The sequence below is a fragment of the Bombus impatiens genome, unplaced genomic scaffold (genome assembly GCF_000188095.3).
Source record: "Bombus impatiens unplaced genomic scaffold, BIMP_2.2 scf_0019, whole genome shotgun sequence".
In the NCBI taxonomy this organism is placed as follows: Eukaryota; Metazoa; Arthropoda; class Insecta; order Hymenoptera; family Apidae; genus Bombus; species Bombus impatiens.
The window spans coordinates 1,139,283-1,160,382 of NT_176438.1; the positions used below are offsets into that span (position 1 = coordinate 1,139,283).

At 29.6% G+C, this 21,100-nt stretch overlaps 4 protein-coding genes and 2 long non-coding RNA genes across 10 annotated transcripts in view; 3 read left to right on the forward strand and 3 right to left on the reverse strand.

Annotated features, from left to right (window-relative positions):
• Positions 1-8,920, reverse strand: part of LOC100741925 (V-type proton ATPase 116 kDa subunit a) — a 53,142-nt gene extending 44,222 nt beyond the window's left edge. The window contains exon 1 of the mRNA XM_012381194.2: positions 8,742-8,920. The gene's annotated coding sequence lies outside the window, so the exon portion shown is untranslated. The remainder of the gene's footprint in view (positions 1-8,741) is intronic.
• LOC117151309 lies at positions 6,083-7,094 on the forward strand. The gene is made up of 2 exons (XR_004461125.1): positions 6,083-6,732; positions 6,881-7,094. It is a non-coding gene; the product is annotated as an uncharacterized LOC117151309 (long non-coding RNA).
• Positions 8,921-9,029: 109 nt separating the features above from the next.
• On the forward strand, positions 9,030-10,340 carry LOC117151310. Its single transcript, XR_004461126.1, has 2 exons — positions 9,030-9,115; positions 9,556-10,340. It is a non-coding gene; the product is annotated as an uncharacterized LOC117151310 (long non-coding RNA).
• A 1,441-nt stretch (positions 10,341-11,781) lies between these two features.
• LOC100748794 (thiamin pyrophosphokinase 1) lies at positions 11,782-17,369 on the reverse strand. Of its 2 annotated transcripts, XM_033319142.1 has the most exons (7): positions 16,535-17,369; positions 16,357-16,458; positions 12,843-13,010; positions 12,475-12,737; positions 12,300-12,404; positions 12,060-12,222; positions 11,782-11,978 (listed from the first exon to the last, which is right to left on the reverse strand). In XM_033319142.1, exons 1-7 carry the CDS (start codon positions 16,998-17,000, stop codon positions 11,818-11,820), a joined length of 1,428 nt encoding a protein of 475 aa, XP_033175033.1. In that variant the 5' UTR covers positions 17,001-17,369; the 3' UTR covers positions 11,782-11,817. The 2 variants fall into 2 exon arrangements, with proteins under 2 accessions (XP_033175033.1, XP_012236655.1); XM_012381232.3 differs by lacking the exons at positions 16,357-16,458; positions 16,535-17,369 and adding an exon at positions 13,158-13,295.
• LOC100748908 (UPF0565 protein C2orf69 homolog) lies at positions 12,958-15,006 on the forward strand. 4 transcript variants are annotated; one of them, XM_003484660.4, is made up of 6 exons: positions 12,958-13,056; positions 13,759-13,893; positions 13,991-14,115; positions 14,187-14,337; positions 14,408-14,651; positions 14,743-15,006. In XM_003484660.4, the coding sequence occupies exons 1-6, from the start codon at positions 13,039-13,041 to the stop codon at positions 14,943-14,945; spliced, it is 876 nt and encodes a 291-aa protein (XP_003484708.2). In that variant the 5' UTR covers positions 12,958-13,038; the 3' UTR covers positions 14,946-15,006. The 4 variants fall into 4 exon arrangements, with proteins under 4 accessions (XP_003484708.2, XP_012236679.1, XP_012236686.1 ...); XM_012381256.2 differs by lacking the exon at positions 12,958-13,056 and adding an exon at positions 13,186-13,204; XM_012381263.2 differs by lacking the exon at positions 12,958-13,056 and adding an exon at positions 13,435-13,583.
• Positions 17,370-17,561: 192 nt separating the features above from the next.
• On the reverse strand, positions 17,562-20,949 carry LOC100742363 (T-complex protein 1 subunit eta). The gene is made up of 6 exons (XM_012381224.3): positions 20,793-20,949; positions 19,934-20,194; positions 19,373-19,702; positions 18,817-19,289; positions 18,477-18,746; positions 17,562-18,398 (listed from the first exon to the last, which is right to left on the reverse strand). The coding sequence occupies exons 1-6, from the start codon at positions 20,793-20,795 to the stop codon at positions 18,107-18,109; spliced, it is 1,629 nt and encodes a 542-aa protein (XP_012236647.1). The 5' UTR covers positions 20,796-20,949; the 3' UTR covers positions 17,562-18,106.
• Positions 20,950-21,100: the final 151 nt, after the last annotated feature.

The following is a 21,100-nucleotide window of genomic DNA, read 5'->3' on the forward strand; positions in this document are numbered from 1 at the left end:
ACTGTGTTTCGTATTTTTGACTCCTATTCAACCCCCTTGCCTATGGTCATATCCTGGTGCTTTATACTTTAAAGGTATACTCCCAAAGAACTACTCGAAACAATGAAAAAAACCACATCGAAATCGAACAATCAACGAAACTATAACATAAAAACGCTTACCGTGGACTATCTTCTAGAGACATCTACATACAAGTATGGTGTCGCGGACCTTTTCTAAACTTCGCATGCTCAACAATTCTTCCATACGCATCGTTCTAATACATACATGCATGTATATGTCTTTAACGGTTTTGGGCAGTATAAGGCAAGAAATCTTTCGTACAGTTAAACCTTATTCGACATCATGAGCAATGCTTTTTAAGATTAGCTCAGATACACACACACATTTTATATGCACACACTATATGTAGATATAGATACCGAGTAAGTTCAAAGTCACTTCATGCTGACGTGTACTTAAGTACGATACGATCTTTTGACAATGTTGCGTTTTCCAGTACTTTTGGACAAGCCGAATATATGTAAATATAAAGTTCAGCCTCCAGAGTGTATATAGGATTTCGTGACTAACGAAGCGGCGAATCCCCTTTGTATCTTTTCCTTTGTTGAGAGAAGCAGATATTTTTATTTATTAGGAACCGTTTAACTTGTCATCATAACATAACATTTTATACAATTTACCAAATTACGTAAACATTCTCACATCACAGGTATTCGTATTTGATTTATCGTTATACCTATGCCTACAACATCTTCATTTTTAAGATCGCCAGGTATTATCTATATATATTAGGTTGTGCCAAAAGTTTCTTTCGTTTTATAAGAAAATAATAAATACACAACATTTTGTTCCAATGGAACATGTTCTGATCATATGCAAGGTGGTTAGTAACTGGTGGCACAAGCGGAAAGGGGGTGATTCTACGCGAAAAAAGAAGTCGAAAATATAGAATAAAAATTTTTCGTTTGAGGCTTTATTTTCGAGAAAATCGACTTTGAATTTTCGCTCGGTACGCGTAGGGTACGTTATAACGGATCTCACTGTAGATGGTTGTCTCGATAGAAAAATTAAAAAAAAAATTAAAAAAACAATTTTTAATAAAACCCTGTATAATTCAATAAAATAATATAAAACAAAAAATGTTGTGCATTTATTATTTCCTTGTAAAACGAAAGAAACTTTTCGGACAATCTAATATTATTAAACAATAAATATCTGGGTAATGCGTCGTTGAGATGATTGGATTTTTTGATGCGAGCTTTTTCGTAATGTAATTTTATTTGACGATTTATTATCCATATGTTCGGTTTTAAAAATAATCACTTACCGGTTGAACAAATCAATGAGTAACCTCAAACGCGCTAGAGGAAAAGACGTACCGCCGAACAGTCGTCCTAAATATACAAGTTTCCGTCTCAAAGTCTGCCATCCCTGTTTAGAAAATTTAAATAATTCTAATACTTTCTAGTACTTTTTACTTTTGAAATCGCATTTAAGCAATAGACGATTTTACATATGTCACGAACATGACCATAAGCTATCGAAATCCTATCCCATCATATCTGAAGTGCCACGAGGTTATTTGGGTCAATGTTGTATATTGTACATTGTACACGTTGTACACGCGAATTTCTATGCGAAGAAATATCACGGTAGCTACGATCGCCAATGATATAGCGATACTCGCAATTAATCTAGATCCCAAGGTAGCATCTAAAATGTTTGAGAAAGGAATTAGAGACATACACAAGGCTGACTGAATACGTGGCAAATATAAGCCAATGAAACAAACTCTGTGCATATCACTTTTGCTAGAAGAGAAGGGAACTGTCCCAGTGTCAAGTTGTATGACCAACTTTTGCCATTTGTAGAGTCCGGTATGTACCTTGGAATGCATTTGAACAGAAGGTTAATGTAATGGGAAGAGCACATAAAAACCAAGAGGGGAGAGCTGCATATCAAACTACGTAAAATTTACTGGTTAATTAGTATGAAATCTTAATTATCACTATACGACAAATTAAATATCTATAAAACTATCCTGAAGTCAGTGCGAAGTCAGTAATTCAAATTTGAAAATTCTAGATTCTAATATAGATTCAATAAAGATTCCAAACCAAACTTGTTGTCAAATTAATGCTTGACGTTGTCTGATGCGTCACAAATGCAGCCATCCATAGAAACCTAGAATTACTAAACAGTTATTGAAGAAATCCAGTGATACAGTATTAACCATGACATAGACCGAATCGCGTGTGGGTAAAATTTTATGAGAGTAAGAAAAGCGAAACGTAACGAGCACGCGAACGAAACGAGTTTTTTATCAGAACTAAATTTTCTATTCGATGTCATGCAAGATAAAGCAACGTCCTCGCCTATTGACATTCTACGTATCTATAGTATAAAGATATTCATGTAATCTATTTTTACTGTCTATTGTTTAAAATTTAAATACACATGCAAGATTATATAAAATATCTAAAATGCAATACTCCTTATCGTTGTTGTATATGTAATCGTTAATATTCGTAGATTGTGATATATTGGCGCCACCTGGTGGTCGCGCACGGTGTACATCGTACGTGCACGAAGCAATGGAATAAAAGAATGTTTTCCGTTGCAACAAGTTTCCGCGTACAATGCGAAGAGCACGCGTTCAGTTAGCTAATTTATAAGTTGTAATTACATATACGATATTAAGTTGTAAAACATAAATCATATATATGTACATACATTATACCGAGTGCTACTGTACTATGTACGGCTACTGTAATACGTAACCAAAGATTATATATAAATATACAAATACATATAGGGTATCAAGCGTATACGGACAAGGCGGCGATTCTACGTGTGAAAATGAAATGTAGAATAAAATTCGCATTGGAGGACGAAATACCTCGCGTTGTCTGAAAATGTCTCAATGTTCATGCGAGGCTTTGGACGAGATAACTCGTGTGTGCCTTTTTATTAGAACTGCTATGATTTGCATAAAAATAAATTTGTAAGACCTTGCGTTTGTGAATGTGAAAGGGATTAGGAATGTTACACAATGCACAAAAAACATTATTTTGTCGTAATATATTTCATAAGAAAGCCTTAAATGAAATATTTTATCCTACATTTTAGGCTTATTTTTGTACGTATTGATCATCAACTAGTCGCTTGTCCACTTTATGCGGAATATCCTGTACATGTATAATATCTTACACGGATAAAATGCCGCTTAACCTCTTAGTTTTTATCTTTCAGTAGTGTTTATAAAAATATAAATTTACATAAATATCTACAGTTTAATTATTAGATTTCCGGTACTCTAGTAAAATTCGATAGCGGCATAAATTACAAGATATTAATATAATTATCTAATTAAGCCCATTGTTTTTAAGATTTCACCAACGTATCACAAATGTATGTAATTTTTACAATATCGTATTTTATATCTTTTTACTCCCATTCCCTTAATAAAGATGAAAGAGAATAAATTGTGTTTGATCATTTTAACAATATACATACATATCTCTTAACATGTCCAAAAAATTCGTAGAGTTGATGTTCCTATCATAATATTTTATACTTATAGGACGTAGATAGAGTTTTGTGACTGACTGCATATTCCGGACAGGTGAATTCCATAAAAGAAATTATCTGTTGAAAAGTTGTTACACAACTTCGTATCCTTAACTTCTCTTTATAACATTCATTTGATTGGTTGTGTTCGGTTTCATAAAGTACAGTTAAGATATCGCGAGATACTGAGAAAATTTCACTACGTATGTTTATTATACAATAAAATTGAAATACATTAATTATTAATGATATTTCAAGTGACCGACTATCGATACCACGTAACGTTTTTCCCCATCGCATTTGCATTTGTGCTCTAGTGTATTATGCGAGAAACGATTAAGGAATAAAAAAAATATGCTTCGCATAAAGGCGTTCGTGCATAGCAATCGTCTCACGAGAAACAGGAAACAAGACGAGAAGTGTTGCTTATTGATGCAAGGTATGGAAAATATGCAACGACCGTCTTTAACTATTTGCAATCGAGTTGAAGACCGCGTTTATTGGATAGTCCACATTCCGGTAATTTCAAATCGAAATGTCGAACGGTGAAACTACTAACTACGCAAACGAACCAACTTCAATCTGGAAATCGTGTCTCGCGTGTTATCAACTCGCCCGTGGTATTATCAAGTTCGTCCGACGATGCATTTTAGGTATCACGGAATATTCTATATTGAACGTGAACATTCAAACAATATCTTTATGATTCTTATGAAACGAATAAATTGAAATCGATAAATTCATTTAAGCAATATTTATCGTAAACTAAAAATTATACACTCAGAAATCTATAGATATAAATATCTAACCCCAACCTAACCTCATCAACGATGAACATAAATATTATGACATGTGCTGATAGTACAAAGGTAATGCTTCTCGCTGTTTTTTGTTTCTATGTATTTTATCATAAATCATCTATTACTTGCTCAGTCACGCGAAAGTATTCCAGCACTTGTAGATACACACATTTTACGAATAATAATGTTATGCGTGTTACACGAAACATATATCATTAACTGTTTTATACGAAACGTTTATGAATACATATTATGACAATTGTGTTCTATTTCAATTAAATAAAGAAGAAGATTAATCGTTGTGAATGGAAAAAATTGTTCGAGAGGAAGGAAATTAACTTTTTTGTGATATAACAACATTTAAAACAGTGATAAATGACTCGGTATTTATTAAAACATCATATTTTTAACGAAACGTCTCCCTTATCAGTTTCGATCTCTTGATAAACAAAATTTATCAAATTCCTGCAGAACGTACATATATCGAAAAGAAACGCTAATTATTAAAATATGCTCTTTCTTTACAATTTAAACTTCACTTTCTCCAGACAACATTTTCTCTGTTTCCTTCGTTTCATCTTATCCGCAACATCAAAGTTGTCCAAGTCTATGATTATCATGAAAATTACAGGATTTCATCCGCCGAGTTCCGCAGTATCGAACGGAGTTTGATTAATCGACAACGAGAGACTTATTCTCATTCACCCATACATTATGTACAGTGGATCACGAAAGGATTTGAATATCCGTAGGAATCTTTTATAAATATATATGCAATACTATAGAAGTTTGAATAAAGTAATTTGAAACTTCATTAGTTCTATAGTAAGCCACAATTATTACAGTTATGTATATATATATATTAAATAAAGTTTAAAATAAAATTGAATGTGTCCTCATAGATATATAAATCGGAAAATATTCATTGAAAAAAGATACTTGATAGATGTTAGCAAAGTACATTACATTATATTAATAAGCCGGAATATTTAATGGTTTATTATCAAACGTTATTTTTAATACCAAGCTCATATTACACACTGTCATTGAATCTTTTGATTTATTCTCGCAAATGTCATTACATATCTATTACTTACTTAAACCTAATTTCATCATGGCATAATAGTAAAATAATAATACAGAGCGTAATCATTACATATTTATCAATACATAATTTTTTATTCCGTCATTAAGTTACATATTGCCAAAAATGAGCAGCTGTTGGGATACTTTTGAGAGATAGTAAGTATAATATGTTTATGATTTATGACAGTATCCTATGGTAAGTATTCAGAAAATGTAATTCGCGTGAAAATCTTGTACGATTATTAACAGGTAAAAAAGGATGGAACAGATGATTGACACGATAATGGTATCGATTGCAATTCCTGCGACGGTCACCCTTCGGTTTTATTCCCCTATGCCTGGAAAAATCGATATTATCCGCTTTATTTATATCTCAGTGTTTTCTGCGACGCAACGCGACGCAGACGGTGGTGAATTAACAGCGGACTCTATGTCTAATTAAAAAAGGAAGGATGAAGAAGAAGGGAATACGACTAGTAAAAACGTTTTGCAGTCAGACGCTCCTAGATTTTCCGCTCTTTCCACCTGCCAAAAGATTCTACCGCCTGTCTAGACGATGTTGACATTCACGACCGCCTTATTACTTTAGCATCGCTGATGCAAGACAACGGCGCCAAGTTTTGTTCTCACACAGCTGGCCGCGAACGTGTGCGCGCGCAAATACTCGTACGATCGTTCTAACTTTGTACGCATAGATTTCGTACTTCAACTACACGCAAACACCGTCTGCAATTCATTTGCATGTTCGTACAATGTTCTCGTTCGTTGTCGCGAATGGCTACACACGACGACACATCTCGCGTAACTCTTCGATAGTAATACACAGTGGCTCAAAAAGTATTTCAACACCTGCAATAGAATATTCTCATACATATACATATCATGTACATAACCTCGTGAAAATATTCCAACACCTGTAGACACCCTTTACAAATTTACATATTACGTGTACGTTAGACGAAACATTGTGAAATTTCATTAGCACTGTTATGAGACTTGTTGGAAGAATATCATTTTAGTATACTCCTAGAGAATTTTGTTATTAGAGGTTGCCATGAAGGAGATGACACTATGTGTTATAAGTTACGAGCATGAGCGGGTACGAAATGTGAACAGATTAGTCGACTAGAGAGCTGTGTGAAGAGAGCGATGCGACGGCGAGAGTAGAGAAAAAAGAACAAAGAAAACTGTGTAGTTTACTTCATTTTTATATATATATCCCAAAAACATTGTATATTTTATTCGATTTCATTTAATTTCTATATGAAACAAGGTTAGTATTCATGTTGTATATTAATCTTTTACCAAGTATCTTGTAACTTTTACATATATATAATGTATATGTACTGTATAACTATAAAATAAGAGTGTTTAGGTATAAACTGTGTTTTAACCCTTTGATCACTCTTGTTTCATTTTAGAAATATACTATAGTTTATGGTTAACTGTATCGTCAATATCGGCATCGACAAGAGTTAAAATTTCTTATATCACGCTATACGAACTTCTCTAATATTTTACTTTTATCACTATTTAACTCCGTATGCGCTTTCAATCCTAGAATTTGATTCTGAAGCATATTTCGTTTATTTAAGAATTATATTTTAAGTAATGAAGTTGTTAAAATAATATGAATTTATTTGATTGTAGCAGATCATATTCTGATAATATTATTTCTACTCAGTCGTATCTATGAATAATTAATTAAATATTAATATTAAGAAACTATTTATATTATCTAATATTTTTTAATTTACGCTCACTTTGACTATGACTCCTAAATATATATATATATACCTACAAGTATAAGATTTAATATAAATAACGTCATATCTTATAAATGTACGAAGTAATAGAAATTTCTTAATGATTTTAAATAATATATTAATCGTTTCCATGCCTACATATAATATAACGCATACATTAAAATTTAATTCGCGTGAGCGTTATATGAAACACATTCTTACCGATATGATTTTTCAAAAAGCTGAGAATGTTAATAATCTCTTAACGCAAATATCCAATATAAGCCTACGCGACGCAGTAACGTTCAAATTCCTGATAATAATTTGTTAAAATTATCTCCTGCGTTTAAAATAACTTAAAAGATTGAAATTTATGGACCCGTATTTACGTCTCTGATACCTTACGCAACGCATATTAATTATTCGTCTAAAATGAATATATAAATGTTTCTTTAAAACGTTAGTACGTTAACGCACGTTATAGATTTAAAAGTTTCTAAAATTTCCACAAAGTACTTAATCATTTGTAATTCAGCAAAAATTCAAATTTAAAATTTAAATAATAATTCAAAATTAAATAAGAAACGTATGTTTAAAACAGAATTATTTTCGTTACCACCTATTATGAATTAATTATTGGCGTTTCGAAAATCTAGGTAACCGTGTCAGAAATTTCTTTCGATACATCTGTGCGAAATCTAGTAAGAACGGTTGCCAAAACGCGTACCAACTATTCCCCTGAGTCTAATACACACAAGAACGCTTTCTTCGGCTTCGGCGCAACAGATATATAAACCCAATTCGTCTCGTACGTCTATTCTTACGTTCATAAGGTTATTTACACTCGGTGTCTGACACCATTTTGGTAGCAAGGCACAGTACTCGGGCCAAACGGCACTACTCTTGTTAAAGCACGCAAAACGTCACGGAAGAATCGAACACAATTGTTTGCGGCGCGGTTCACCTTGACCGAAAGCTAATTGAAAAGTTACCATCGATGGAAAATATGCGCGTAGCCTAAGATAGAAGATCACCAAGGTCCAATTAAACAACGCTCACATAGTGGTGTCCGTGGAGATTAAGTACTTTCAAGGAATTATTGCCGATGATTGTTAGCCATGCGAAAATGCACGCGATGAGATAACGGTAAAGAGTTCGATGCACATATCTTGTGTTTCGAAAACCGCGAAACAGCGCAGCAGCAGCACTGCCACGCGATATCGCGTAACGAAAAACCGACTGCACCGACTAGTACTACGACTACGTAACACACAATATGTATATTCGATAATTCGAATGATAGATAGAATACATTCAAACATGTGCATATATGTATGTATATGTATACCAACGAACCCTTGCTGCTCGTCTTTATAATATTTCGTATTTCAATCAGTAATGGTGTAGTACGCATGGTACAGTATGTAATATCAGTGAACCATTTGAAATAAATGTATATATGTACTTACAATTAGTTACACGATGAACTTTACGTCAAATATTTTCAGATATCTCAAAAACGATCTCAACAACTTACCGATTTCTTTCGATTATTAGACCAATGATAACACATTTGACACATCCACCACGCCACACTTTATATCCTTGTGAAACTTTCACCGTAAACACGCGAACGATTAACAGTGATGATTAGTAATTAGATTAAGAAAACTACGACGAAAACGATACCAACCGTTCGAAAGACCGCAAGAAACTGGCCAGTGGCCGCGACCCCACCATGCGGTACACCGTCGTCGAGGATGCCAACAAATGTAAACATCGCTACAGCTGATCGTTGTGACATGTATGTATGTGTGTGTGTGTGTGTGTGCACACGTAAGTCCGTATTTTAGTGGTTTACTTCCCCCGCTTCGACTAATCGCGTCTGCACGTGCGTGCTGATTTTACAATGTAAGTATGTAGATAAAATCAAATTATACATCGATTTTTATATTATTATTATTATTATATTGACAGTTGTAATATAATTGTATTATATTATTATAACTTTAAATAATAATGAAGATTATAAACTATGACTGCTAGTATACATGTTATTATCAGCTATCTTTGAGTATGATAGACACATTCTAGACAGTTTTATATGTATAAAGATTTGTCACGTACGCGCGCGCGCGCAGACATATACCCAGTATAAAGATTTACAGTAAAGTTGATAATAATAAGCAAAATTGTTCGTTACTCTTTAACTACAGCTCTTAGTATCTATTACGTGTCATCAAATTGAAATATCTGAAAAGTAAATTATTTGTGATGGTTTTTGGGAAATAAAAAAGTGGAAGATATAAAATTTGAAGGGAATTCTATATCGTTACCATACGTTCGTCTAGATTATTGTTAAAACTGATAGTGGTATATCTTTCTATTAAATGCAACGCGTTATGAGTGCAACGGAAGAACGGTGACACTACTAAAAGGACAAATTGATTGATTCTACGGAAACCATTGACTCGGTCAAGGACTTCATTGGGGATTTCATTGAGCAAATCAGTTGAAGTAACGAGTTTCAAATTAGATACATATGATGCTCAAATAAATCGTGAACATCGAGCTCAACAATTTGAAATAAGAAACAAGACTTTTATAAGGAGATTATAAATCAGAAATGAAGGGCTCCTACGATTGCTTTTGTGATTAATTAACTGTATATAAAGATTGTTTTCTTCCAAAGTAAATACGTATGTACAATTTTATACAGAGCTATGAAATTGGACTATCAACTGTAATATGCAGGATATTATACACATAGGGTTGTGAATATAAGTATTTAGAAAATAATCATGCCATAATTGAATTTTTTAACTATTCCGATGATTAAATACTTATCTATATTTAAAATATTCCAGTCACGTCGTTTTTTCAAATCATAAACAGTTTAGATACATGCAAAACGTCATACATATTAAGTGTCTTTTCTATCCAATTTGTATGGAATTAAAAATTATAAAATGATAATGATAAAATTCGAGATTTTTATGTATTGATATTTTTTAATTACAAAATCCATAGTCTATAATTGGTGTGTTATATACAATAAATATAAATAAATACATATTTTGAATTGACATTATTTACTTAGTTACATCTTAATATGTGCAATAGTACAATGTCATTTTTTAAACAAAATAAAGACAACTAATTATCATTTTTGTTCATGTGCGTACATACATATACATAAACAGTTAATAATTTTCCGACCTTTATAACATTAATTTTTCAATTTTTCTTTTTACACCACATTATTATCGTTATATGCTTGATTTAATTGAGAAACACTCCATTGACCGGTACTTATTAATATTATTTTGACTAACTAATCATCGATCACATGTCTAATCACCATAGATCATATACAATACACATATTATATACAAATTATATACATATGTATATTCCTAATTGTTATATAACCTCGAAAGAAAAGACTAAGATTAAACATAGGAAACATTTAAAGAATATGTCAATTTTCATTATGTATTAATCCAAAAATATAGTTTACTGTTACTAATAACTTAAAGTGTGAAATTTAGGGGAATATAGAAAATACTAGTTTTGAATTTCATGATTTATAGTCAATGGAATTTGGTTTTATATATAAACATTCCGTCTCTTTGTCTTTTTCGAAAATTTACCTGGATTGAAGATTACTACAAATTATTTAATGCTTTGAAATAATCTTTTATAACAGTTATACAAATAATTTTCTTAAGTACAATTCTTAAATACAATTCTATTTTATGTCATATAAAAAATTCAGCTTTTAAATAGAATTTTCAAATGGAAAAGAAACTATTGTAGTAAATTTGAATTTTCATCTTTTTTTATATGTACACAATTACTTATGCCAATTATTATTAAATAAATAATATACCAAAGAGTTATAGCGTATTATCTTAATGAAATTTTAGCTTTTATTAAGTACATATAAATTAAAAAATGATCAAACATATTTATATGTTTAATATCAACAATATATCAAAATAAAAATTATTAAAATTATAAATTGCCTTTGCAAATTTTGTCATGGTAATAAACACCAGCATTAAATTATAAACTTAAAAAGTTTACTTGTCACCTTATAAATTTTCTACTTTTCAATCATATATTATTATGGTTGAAAAGAACAAATGTACCACTTGTGTTATTAACAAAGAGTCTAATAATATATCTAGTATATACATTTCTTTTACATGTTATTTAAACAATAAGCATAACATATTTTTAAAATCGTATAATAAAAAATAAAACGTTTTAGTAAGACCTAAAGTTTCAAAATTTTGAAATATTGTTCTTGAACCTTTATAACTTTATATAAAAAATATCTAACTTTCCATAAACCTTATAAGCTTATAAATATAAATTATGCTGAACAAATAAAGAAATATCTACTTTGATATTTTTGTCAATTTGAATTCAGAGAAATTTGTCTAGCTTTTTCTATTATAATGAAATTCATCAGTTGCATATACAGCAACTTTAGAAAATGTTCAAGTACATATTATTATATTATAGTATTATAAATATTATTAATTCTATAACACATATTTTCAAATGTACAGAAAATATTGAAAAACGATTAACACAGAATGCCATCAAGTATTTTGTGATATTTCATAATTACTTGTATTCTTTTGAAGTGGTTCTATACCCATAGTCCATATCACAGGTGAATCTGTATTTATAGTTACTTCAGAGCAATTGTCATATGTATTTGAAGAACTCACAAGACTCCCAAATTGTAATGTTGCATTGTCTAAGAGATGAAACACATTTTTTTTCTATAATACTGAACCGATTCAAACATATCACTTTCATTAAATTGATCAATACATACTTAAATTCCATTTCAAACCAGTTGTTATTATACTGTTAACAGGTGCACCAATTGGTAACAGTCCACACCAGCTATTGTTTTCTACCAAAATTTTAGGAATGATTATACTATGAAGACCCGGTCTTAAAACCCATGTCAATGAATTGTTTGCAATTTGAATCACCTAAAAAATACATAAAATTTAATAAATGAAAATATCTTAAAATAAATCTAAGTTACAATTAAACAAGTAATAATTACTTGTACATGTTCAATAATCTTATCGCTTCTATAAAGTGTATTAATATTTCCCATGATATGATCAAATCTCCCTGAAGTGTCTGCAAACACGTATATTCCATTTAACTGTAAACAGTAATCGTCTCATTATTGAGTATAATTCACTCAACAAATCTTATAAAATATTCTACATTACCTCTATATCTTCTTTTTTAGCATATTGTCCCAATTGAAGCAAAGCTTTCGTATAGTCTGTGTGATCTTGATCAGGTGTTTTAATAATCATCGAGCCCATACTCTTTAGTTTTTCAAGAATTAAAGGAGAGCAACTATCCATATCACCAGTAATTAAATTTGGTACATATTCAGTATTATCTTCATTTAATAAATCAATACCTTGCTCTTCTAAATAATGTAGCCATCTGTACGTTCCACCATCAACAGTAACATTAACCTGAGCTGAATAGCATACACTTCTGAATGAATTATTTTTAACAAAGATTGCCAAATATATGTAATCTTCTTTATTTGTTATTCAACTAGTTTTAAGCACAGAAAACATACCTCTTTTCCAAATTTGAAGTAAAGTATTATCTTTCCAATAAAGTGGACTGTTCAGTATAACAACAGCGTACTTATAATGTGTATAATTAAATATTTGAAGAGGATCCCACACCGTTGTAAAGTTTGAATCACAGTGCATGACTAGCTTTGATTTATATCTTTTTAAAACTGAAAAGGATACGTATAGATTTGGGTTATGTCATACAATTTAAAGGCACATAATTTTGATTATTTAAATAATATTAAAATATTTAACATTTACTGCAAACGTAATAAAATTTGAAATCGACGTTCTCTATTTTTGTAATATCTTACGTAATAATTGTTGGACTTTATTCACGACGAAACTCAAATTCAAAATGGTACTTTTAAAATTGTACATAATTTGTATACATATGTTTTATACTCAAAATAATTATATTAACTCCATTTTATATAAAAATTTAAATGCATATCGTTTTGTTATTGCAACATAAAGATCATATGGTTTGGCATCACAAAAATTTATAGAATCCTTAAGTAAATTTGGTCATATTCCACGTCTTACGTATATGTCAATTTTATTCAATACGTCAATTTTATTCAACAGGAACAGCTACATTGAAGTACTAAATTGTTGAAAAAATATAAAATATAAATATAAATTCAAGTAAAACTACAATATTGCAGCCATTTAACAAATCCGCCGTTCTTTAGCACTAATATTCGTATTATTATGTAGTAGACATTAGCATTAAACAAGTGTGTATAATTGCGAAGGAATTATAAAATAATTTTGCGATAATGTAATTTGTTATATTCACAAATTAGGAGAATATCATAATGTAATTTGTTATATTCACAAATTGGATAAATATAATAATGTAATTTATTATACTTACTTTTATTCTAACCTTATTGTATAAAATCATCTCGGAACATTATGTCATCTAAAATTTGGATTTGGAAAAATGTTCCCGGAATTGCCGGTCGATTTGATGATATAATTTATTCAAGTCCGATATTACCATCAAGTCAGGATGTTCTTTTATATTTTGGAGGTGATATTCAGGTACATAAAATGCTTTGCATAACTAAATTAAATAGCTCTATTAAACAATAATATAGTACAGTGTATAAATATTTATATGAACACATTTTTATTATAGGACACTCAAGAAAACATGAAACATGCAGGTAGCAAAACGTATATAGAATGGAGTTTAGAAAATACAGCCAAGATACTTACTATTAGCTTTCCTAAAAAACATGTGTTTTTAATTCGACCATCTAGGTGATATTTATAAGCTATGTTAAAAATGATATATTTGATTTTTATTATTATTAGCTGCAATATTGTTTTAGGGTATTAGAAACGTTAAGTTATTTTGATAACTTTGTACCATCAAAAGAATATGGTATACCATTATTTTGTCCAACACATAATGCTTTAAAACATTTACAAGAATTACTTAAATTTTCTGTAAATAGAATTAATACATATAATACAGACAAGGTATACATACTATAAATTATGAACTGTAAATTTATGATTTTTAATTAATACAAATATATTTGATGTTTAGGAATTTACTCACTTGAATATTGAGAAAGCAAAACTAACATTAGTTGGCTTTAGCAAAGGTTGTATTGTTTTAAATCAATTACTCCATGAGTTTCATTATTACCAAAATAAATTAGATCCTGATATTGAAATTAATAACTTTATACGTCTTATTGAAAGCATGTGGTGGTTGGATGGTGGACATGCAGGTTCTAAGGATACATGGATTGTGGAGAAATCCATATTAGAATCTTTTGCAAAATTAAGTAATACTATTTATTGAACTTGAAGCCTTTACAATATATTTATTAAATGCTTTGTTAACTTTATATTAAACGTTGATATATATTATTGTAGGGATAGATGTTAATGTTCATGTTACACCATATCAAGTTCAAGATTCTCATCGTCCATGGATTGGTGAAGAAGAAAGCCATTTTTGTAATATTTTACGAAATTTAGGAATTCCTATAAAACGGACTTTACATTTCACAGATAAAACAAGAAGTTTACAAAATCATTTTAATGTTCTTAAAGTTATTCGGAATTATACACAGTAATATTATGTACACAGTAACGTCATTTATAGTGATAACATTAAATGGAAAATATCTATAATGATTTCTGATGTTTGATTTCATTAATTAGGTGATATGAAAATATATGAACCTCTTAAATACAGTATCACATTCCATAGAAATTTTTTTTATGGTAGAGCATATGATAGAATTATTTGAATTAAGTATAAAATATCAATTTTGTATTACCATATAAGGGAGAGGCTGGAGGGATGTGTAACTTGGTAGAAGATAACTCTACGTGAAAAGATAAGTCGAAAATGTAGGATAAATTTTTTTCATATGATGCTCTGTTTTTGAAAAAATCAAGTTTGAAGATTTGACAAGTATGCTTAAACTTGGCTAGTACCGGACTGAAGAGGAATTAATAATTGATAGGAGGCTAAACTGCATATGAATATAAGTTGAAAATATAAAACAAATCTTTCTGCAGGAAGCTTTATCTCAGAGAAAAATAGATTTGAAAATGTATCTTGTGCTTGTACAAGATCAGGTTCTTAACCGAACATGTTTAAACTTTATTTTCTTGAAAATAAGGTTTTAAATTGAAAAATTTAATTTTACATTATTTTATTTTTAATTTATTTTCGTGTGTAGAATAACCTCCTGTTGATTTGCTCATATCTAGTCGATACTTAGCCAAGTTTAAATATATTCGAGTAAATCCGATTTTCTCGGAAAGAAAGCATCGCATGAAAAAATTTTATTCTATATTTTCAGCTTATTTTTTCATATAGAATCATCACCAGCCCTGTTGTATCACCCACCCGGAATCACCCTGTATAATTAAAAAATTGTATGTTCATACAGCAACTGAATAAGGAAATCCATAATTGTAACAAGATGATATAAAATTTTAATTATAATTTATATTCAAATTCTTTTTATAAATCGCATTTAGCTCTTTAATTCAACATTTATGCATGTATAGTGAATATAAAAATAAATATTGATGATATATCTAGCATCATATATTAATGCTAAAATATTATTTTCATATGATAACTTAATATGAACATAAAATATGTTTTATGACAAATTTTGTAACATATTATTAATGCATCATCTAAACAGAATTTTTACTAAATTTTGAAATATCTTTTCAATAACTTAAGTAACATACCCTTAATATTATATAATATTACAAGTAATATATAAATTTTACAAAAAAAGTTTAGAAAATAACTTTGATACACTGTAAAGCTTTATCTACAATATAGAGATATTAATTTAGATAATAATCCATACAAAATAAATATTCTGTGATATTAATTTGAATTTTCCTAGCATCTATTTGGACATTTTGTACGATAGTAAATTATACTTCCAGATTCTGAAACAAATTGTCGTTAAATAATTAAATTTATATAGTTTTCTTAATAAAAATAGTTACCATTATTTAAGCGTGATAATTTAACTTCAGCCCATTCATCAGATCCATCGCAACAATCACAATATCCATCATTAACTTTATAAGATGGTATTTTTATTGGGACTTGTTCAAAAATAATCATAATGTCATTAATAGAAAAATAAATATTATATAATGAAATTTAAATTATTAAGTATACCTATAAATTGCAAGGATGAAAGTTCACAATTAAAGGCACCATTATTACATGCATTGGTACCAGGTTCATCACTACCATCCAAAGGACAATCACAGTAGTTATCATTAATTTTAAAAAAGTCTATTTCGTCTTTTGAAGTAAAACAAACAAATTTCCCCCGTACATTTGGCAAGTATTTTGAAATATCTTGATCACGCGTTCCACGTAACGATACAGTTCGACCTTTTTTATCGCGAAGTAATTTTGAATGCAATGGTTCATTCCATCTTGAACTCATTTTACCATCGATATAATTAGTTTTTCGTACAGATCCACTAATGTATTTTCCTACGATCACTTGATTAAGTTTTTTAAAGTAAACTAACTGATGAGCAACGAAAATAATAGAAACTATGAATACACAAATTAACGTATATTTCAACTTTTTTCGCAAAAATCGACGTTTCCAAAATCTTTCGATTTTCATATTTACCGATTCCCTATACTAATTGGAAAAAAGTTATAAGCAATCAATTTTCTTAAATCAAAATTTTGTTCATATTAATCGGGTAGATATGTTTCATATATCTCATAACAAATTCACATAAAATATGTGTTTTTTGTAATTAACGATCACACTATTTACACCACGCTTTATTTACAAACAGCATATAACTCATTCTGTTTCCTTCGAACTCGAACACAGGCAAAATTAATCTGTCATAACTGGTTACACAAATGAAGTTGTCTACAAATCTACAAGTCATTACAACTCCAATTATCGAAACAACAGTTCGAATTTCGCTTCGGAAGGTTAATGATTCGTAATTAAACACAAACTTTGATATGAACATAATTGTTATTTTAATTGCTACTATAGTAACAGTAATACTCTTCATGAAAACTTTTAGTGAAAATTTTTATTCCTAGAATAAGCTTACAGTAAAAATGTTTAAATATTTAAATTAAGAATATATGTATTTTAAGGATAATGTAAGGTAAAGATAACGAACAAAATTATATTATATTTTTATCTCAACACTTAAACTTGTGAAACAGGAAATGCTTTTTATTAAAAATAGTAAGCAAATGTAAAATGTTACATTAAAACTAAATCGAGACCTATACGAATTTCATGATACAATGATGGCGAAATTTAATAACAAATAAGCTGTAGTTACCGTTACCGTTGATGTTAACATTTATAAGGTCAATAATGTAATGACGACATTTTCATGTTCTTTTAAATTTTTGTGAAGCGTAAAAAGAATTTTTCCTTTTAATATTAAATTTCGCAATTAAATCAATAGTTTACAATTTTATAAATAAAAAGTGGATATTCTTGTAACTCGTACGTATGTAAAATACGATAAACATAATATTATGTTACTATATTATCCTGATTGTGATAAAATATTTTTGCGATAAAATATTGAACTATTTCCGGAACAAGACTTTGAAATTCATTTTATCTTATATTACAGTATAGAAAAGAAGTATGTAAAAATTGTGTTGAATAATTTGTAATCATATAAGCGAATTGTTGCAATACATTAGCACATGTTTTTTTTAAGTTAATAAAGCGATTTATTATTACATTGGTCTTCCCATGCCACGACCCATTGGAGCATGTGGTCCATTATCCTGACTACTTTTGGGGTTTTTTATAGTTTCATCAACAGATAAAATAAGACATGCTGCTTCAGTTGCAGCTGTTAAGGCATTAATTTTTACTACAGCAGGTTCCCACACATAAGCTAACATATTATCACCAATGTCTTCGGTATTGATATCAACACCATAAGTATGCATGCCTTTATGTTGTTTCTGTCGCAATTTGTTCAAAATATTTGTTGCATCAAAACCAGCGTTATCACATAGTTGTCTGAAATTAGTATAATTATTATTTTTTTAAAAATTAAAATTATAGATGTTAAAATAAAAGTTGAACTAAAATACGTACCTTGGAATAACCTCAAGTGCACGAGCTATTGCTCCAATTAAAAGTTGTTCTTTTCCTGCTATTACACGAGAATAGTCTCGTAATGTTTTCGACAGTTGCATCTCAATAGCTCCACCACCAGCTACATAGGCATTTGTTTTAAACAAACGTCTAACAACCATGATAGCATCATGCAAAGATCTTTCTGTTTCTTCTAAGAATTGTTCTGCTCCTCCGCGAAGTATAAATGTACATGTTTTAGCACGTGATCCTTCATAGAAGAAATTAAATCTAAAAATAATTATTTTGATATAATAATCATTAATTATTAACGTCCGATTATTTGTTGCATTTAAAATACCTTTCCCCTCCAATTTGTCTTTCCTCAAACATTTCACATCTACCAAGATCTGATTCTTTGATGTCATGTACAGTTGTTAGAATACTTCCACCACATGCTTTCATTGTCCTTTTTAAATCCTCTTCAGGAACTCTACCTGCGCAGAACATGTCTCGATCTGCGAAATATTGCGTAGCGACATCACCGATTGGTAATTTCGATAATACTACTTGTGCTCCACTCTTATGAATCTTGTCAAGCTTGTCATATAAAATTTGCCATTCTGCATCAACTATTTTTTGATATTCCATAACATTATCCACACGTATTTCAGCATTGTCTCTTTCTGCTTTAAGTTCTAATTCTATATTTAATAGAGCGATTTTACAATCTTGATATTTCTTAGGTTGCATTTCAAATCCAGCATAAGAAAATGTTTTCTTAAAAGCTACACCTTTAATCAGTTCTGAATCTTCCAATGCTCCACCAGAAACCTATATATATATGTGTAATAATAAACAAATGTAACTTAGCATTTTTCACAATATTGTGTAAATTAGCTTTCAAATAAATTTACCTTTTTAATACCAATCATATTGAGAGGTAACATCTCATCAAGCATCATGACAGCTTTTACAACCATACGACTGAAAAACTCTTTTTGCTGATGAATTAATTTTGAACTCATAGATGTGGCTGCACACTCTTCTAAAAGTTCCACTAGTTTTGTTTGGTCAGACTTATCTATCTTTACACTTACTGCATTTATTTTTTCAATTGCTACTTGAAGTGCAAGACGAAGAGCTTTAATCATTATACGTGGATGTACTCCTTCTTCAATAAATGGCTTCATTTGTTTCAAGAATTCTCCTGCTAATAAAACTACACTCGTAGTACCATCACCAACCTATAAAATAAATGATAAAATTGAGGCATGTATAAAACAATTACGAGTTTAATATAGGATATAACTTAATAAAATGTTTGAACATTATTGAGATAACTACATATCTTCAAGACGTTACCAGTCTATAAGTTCTTAACATACTGTTCTCTGTATATTAACTAGTAATGTTATATTTTGATTACATCACATTTTAAGTTTTTACAGAGTTTATATTTATAACATATTATTTACCTCTGCATCTTGAGACTTTGCAATATCAACTAGGGTCTTTGCCGCAGGATGAACAATTTCCAGCAATTTTAAAATGGTTGCACCATCATTCGAAATAGTTGCTTTTCCATTTTGATCAACAATAAGTTTATCCATCCCTCGAGGACCTAAAGTAGTTCTGACAGCATCGACTACTATTTGACATGCATTTATATTTGATATTAGCTGTTGTTTTCCTTGTGATGCATCTGTGCCTTCTTTAAGTAAAATTATTTGAGGTTGCTACAAAAAAAATACACATATATGAATGAACTACATAATCATTGTTAATGATGATTATAATAACAATAATTATGTACTCTCATGTATCTTCCCATTTTTAATATATTATATTTAATACATGTACATGTGTTTTTATGACACTATGGCTGCATAAAACTAATGATGTCTGTCAGATTTCAGCAAGACAAATGAATTAAGAAACAATATTTTTTTTCTTTTGTTATCATGTTAAATATTTATGGTAAATAAAACTGATCAGTTTTTGTTGGAACTTTAGAAATACCACCACCTATTAGTTAGATTGTTTCCACATGCACATTGTGGGAGTAAGCCGAAATTAATCTCCATATAAGGTTAGAGCTATAATGTAATACTCATTTTTCTGTATTTCGCTTTACTAGTTTTCTAAGTTTAATAACTCATTTGTATAGAATTCCCCATTATTATTAAAAAGAACTGTATTTTGCTGACATAAAATCATATTAATTTTCGACATATAGCGGTTTATAACAAAATTCATAATATAAATCTAAATTCATATTTTTTAGTAAAAGTTTTATGTTTTCTGTAATTTAAATAAAAAATTTACTCAGCTTACCATTTTTATAAACCCACGTTATAACTTTTCAGTTTCTTGAAATTTCACTCACTGTGCTTGAGCAAAGTTACTTCAGTAACCTGTAAATAGTATTCGAGATGATTCTACTAGGATACAAGCGTTAGGTATCGTTCACACTTAACGGAAGTAGTTTCATAAAAAGTGGCTGACCAATAAAAATCTCGAATTTAAACCTGTTAATGTTTGAGATAATTTAAATTATAATTTTTGAAATAGATAATTACATAAAAATAGAATAAATATATTACATGAGTTGGAGTATGTACATGTGTACATTTTAATACGTA

Coding starts and splice junctions, on each gene's coding strand:
- LOC100748908 (XM_003484660.4), top strand. Junction 13,894..13,990: donor ATTTTGGAGGTGATATTCAG/GTACATAAAATG, acceptor TTTTTATTATAG/GACACTCAAGAAAACATGAA. Junction 14,338..14,407: donor ATACATATAATACAGACAAG/GTATACATACTA, acceptor TTTGATGTTTAG/GAATTTACTCACTTGAATAT.
- LOC100748794 (XM_033319142.1), bottom strand. CDS start 17,000: ATGAAAATCGAAAGATTTTGGAAACGTCGATTTTTGCGAAAAAAGTTG. Junction 13,011..16,356: donor ATTATCACGCTTAAATAATG/GTAACTATTTTT, acceptor TATCCTTTTCAG/TTTTAAAAAGATATAAATCA. Junction 12,738..12,842: donor ACTTCAAATTTGGAAAAGAG/GTATGTTTTCTG, acceptor TATGCTATTCAG/CTCAGGTTAATGTTACTGTT.
- LOC100742363 (XM_012381224.3), bottom strand. Junction 18,747..18,816: donor AGACAAATTGGAGGGGAAAG/GTATTTTAAATG, acceptor AATTATTTTTAG/ATTTAATTTCTTCTATGAAG. Junction 18,399..18,476: donor GCACTTGAGGTTATTCCAAG/GTACGTATTTTA, acceptor TACTAATTTCAG/ACAACTATGTGATAACGCTG.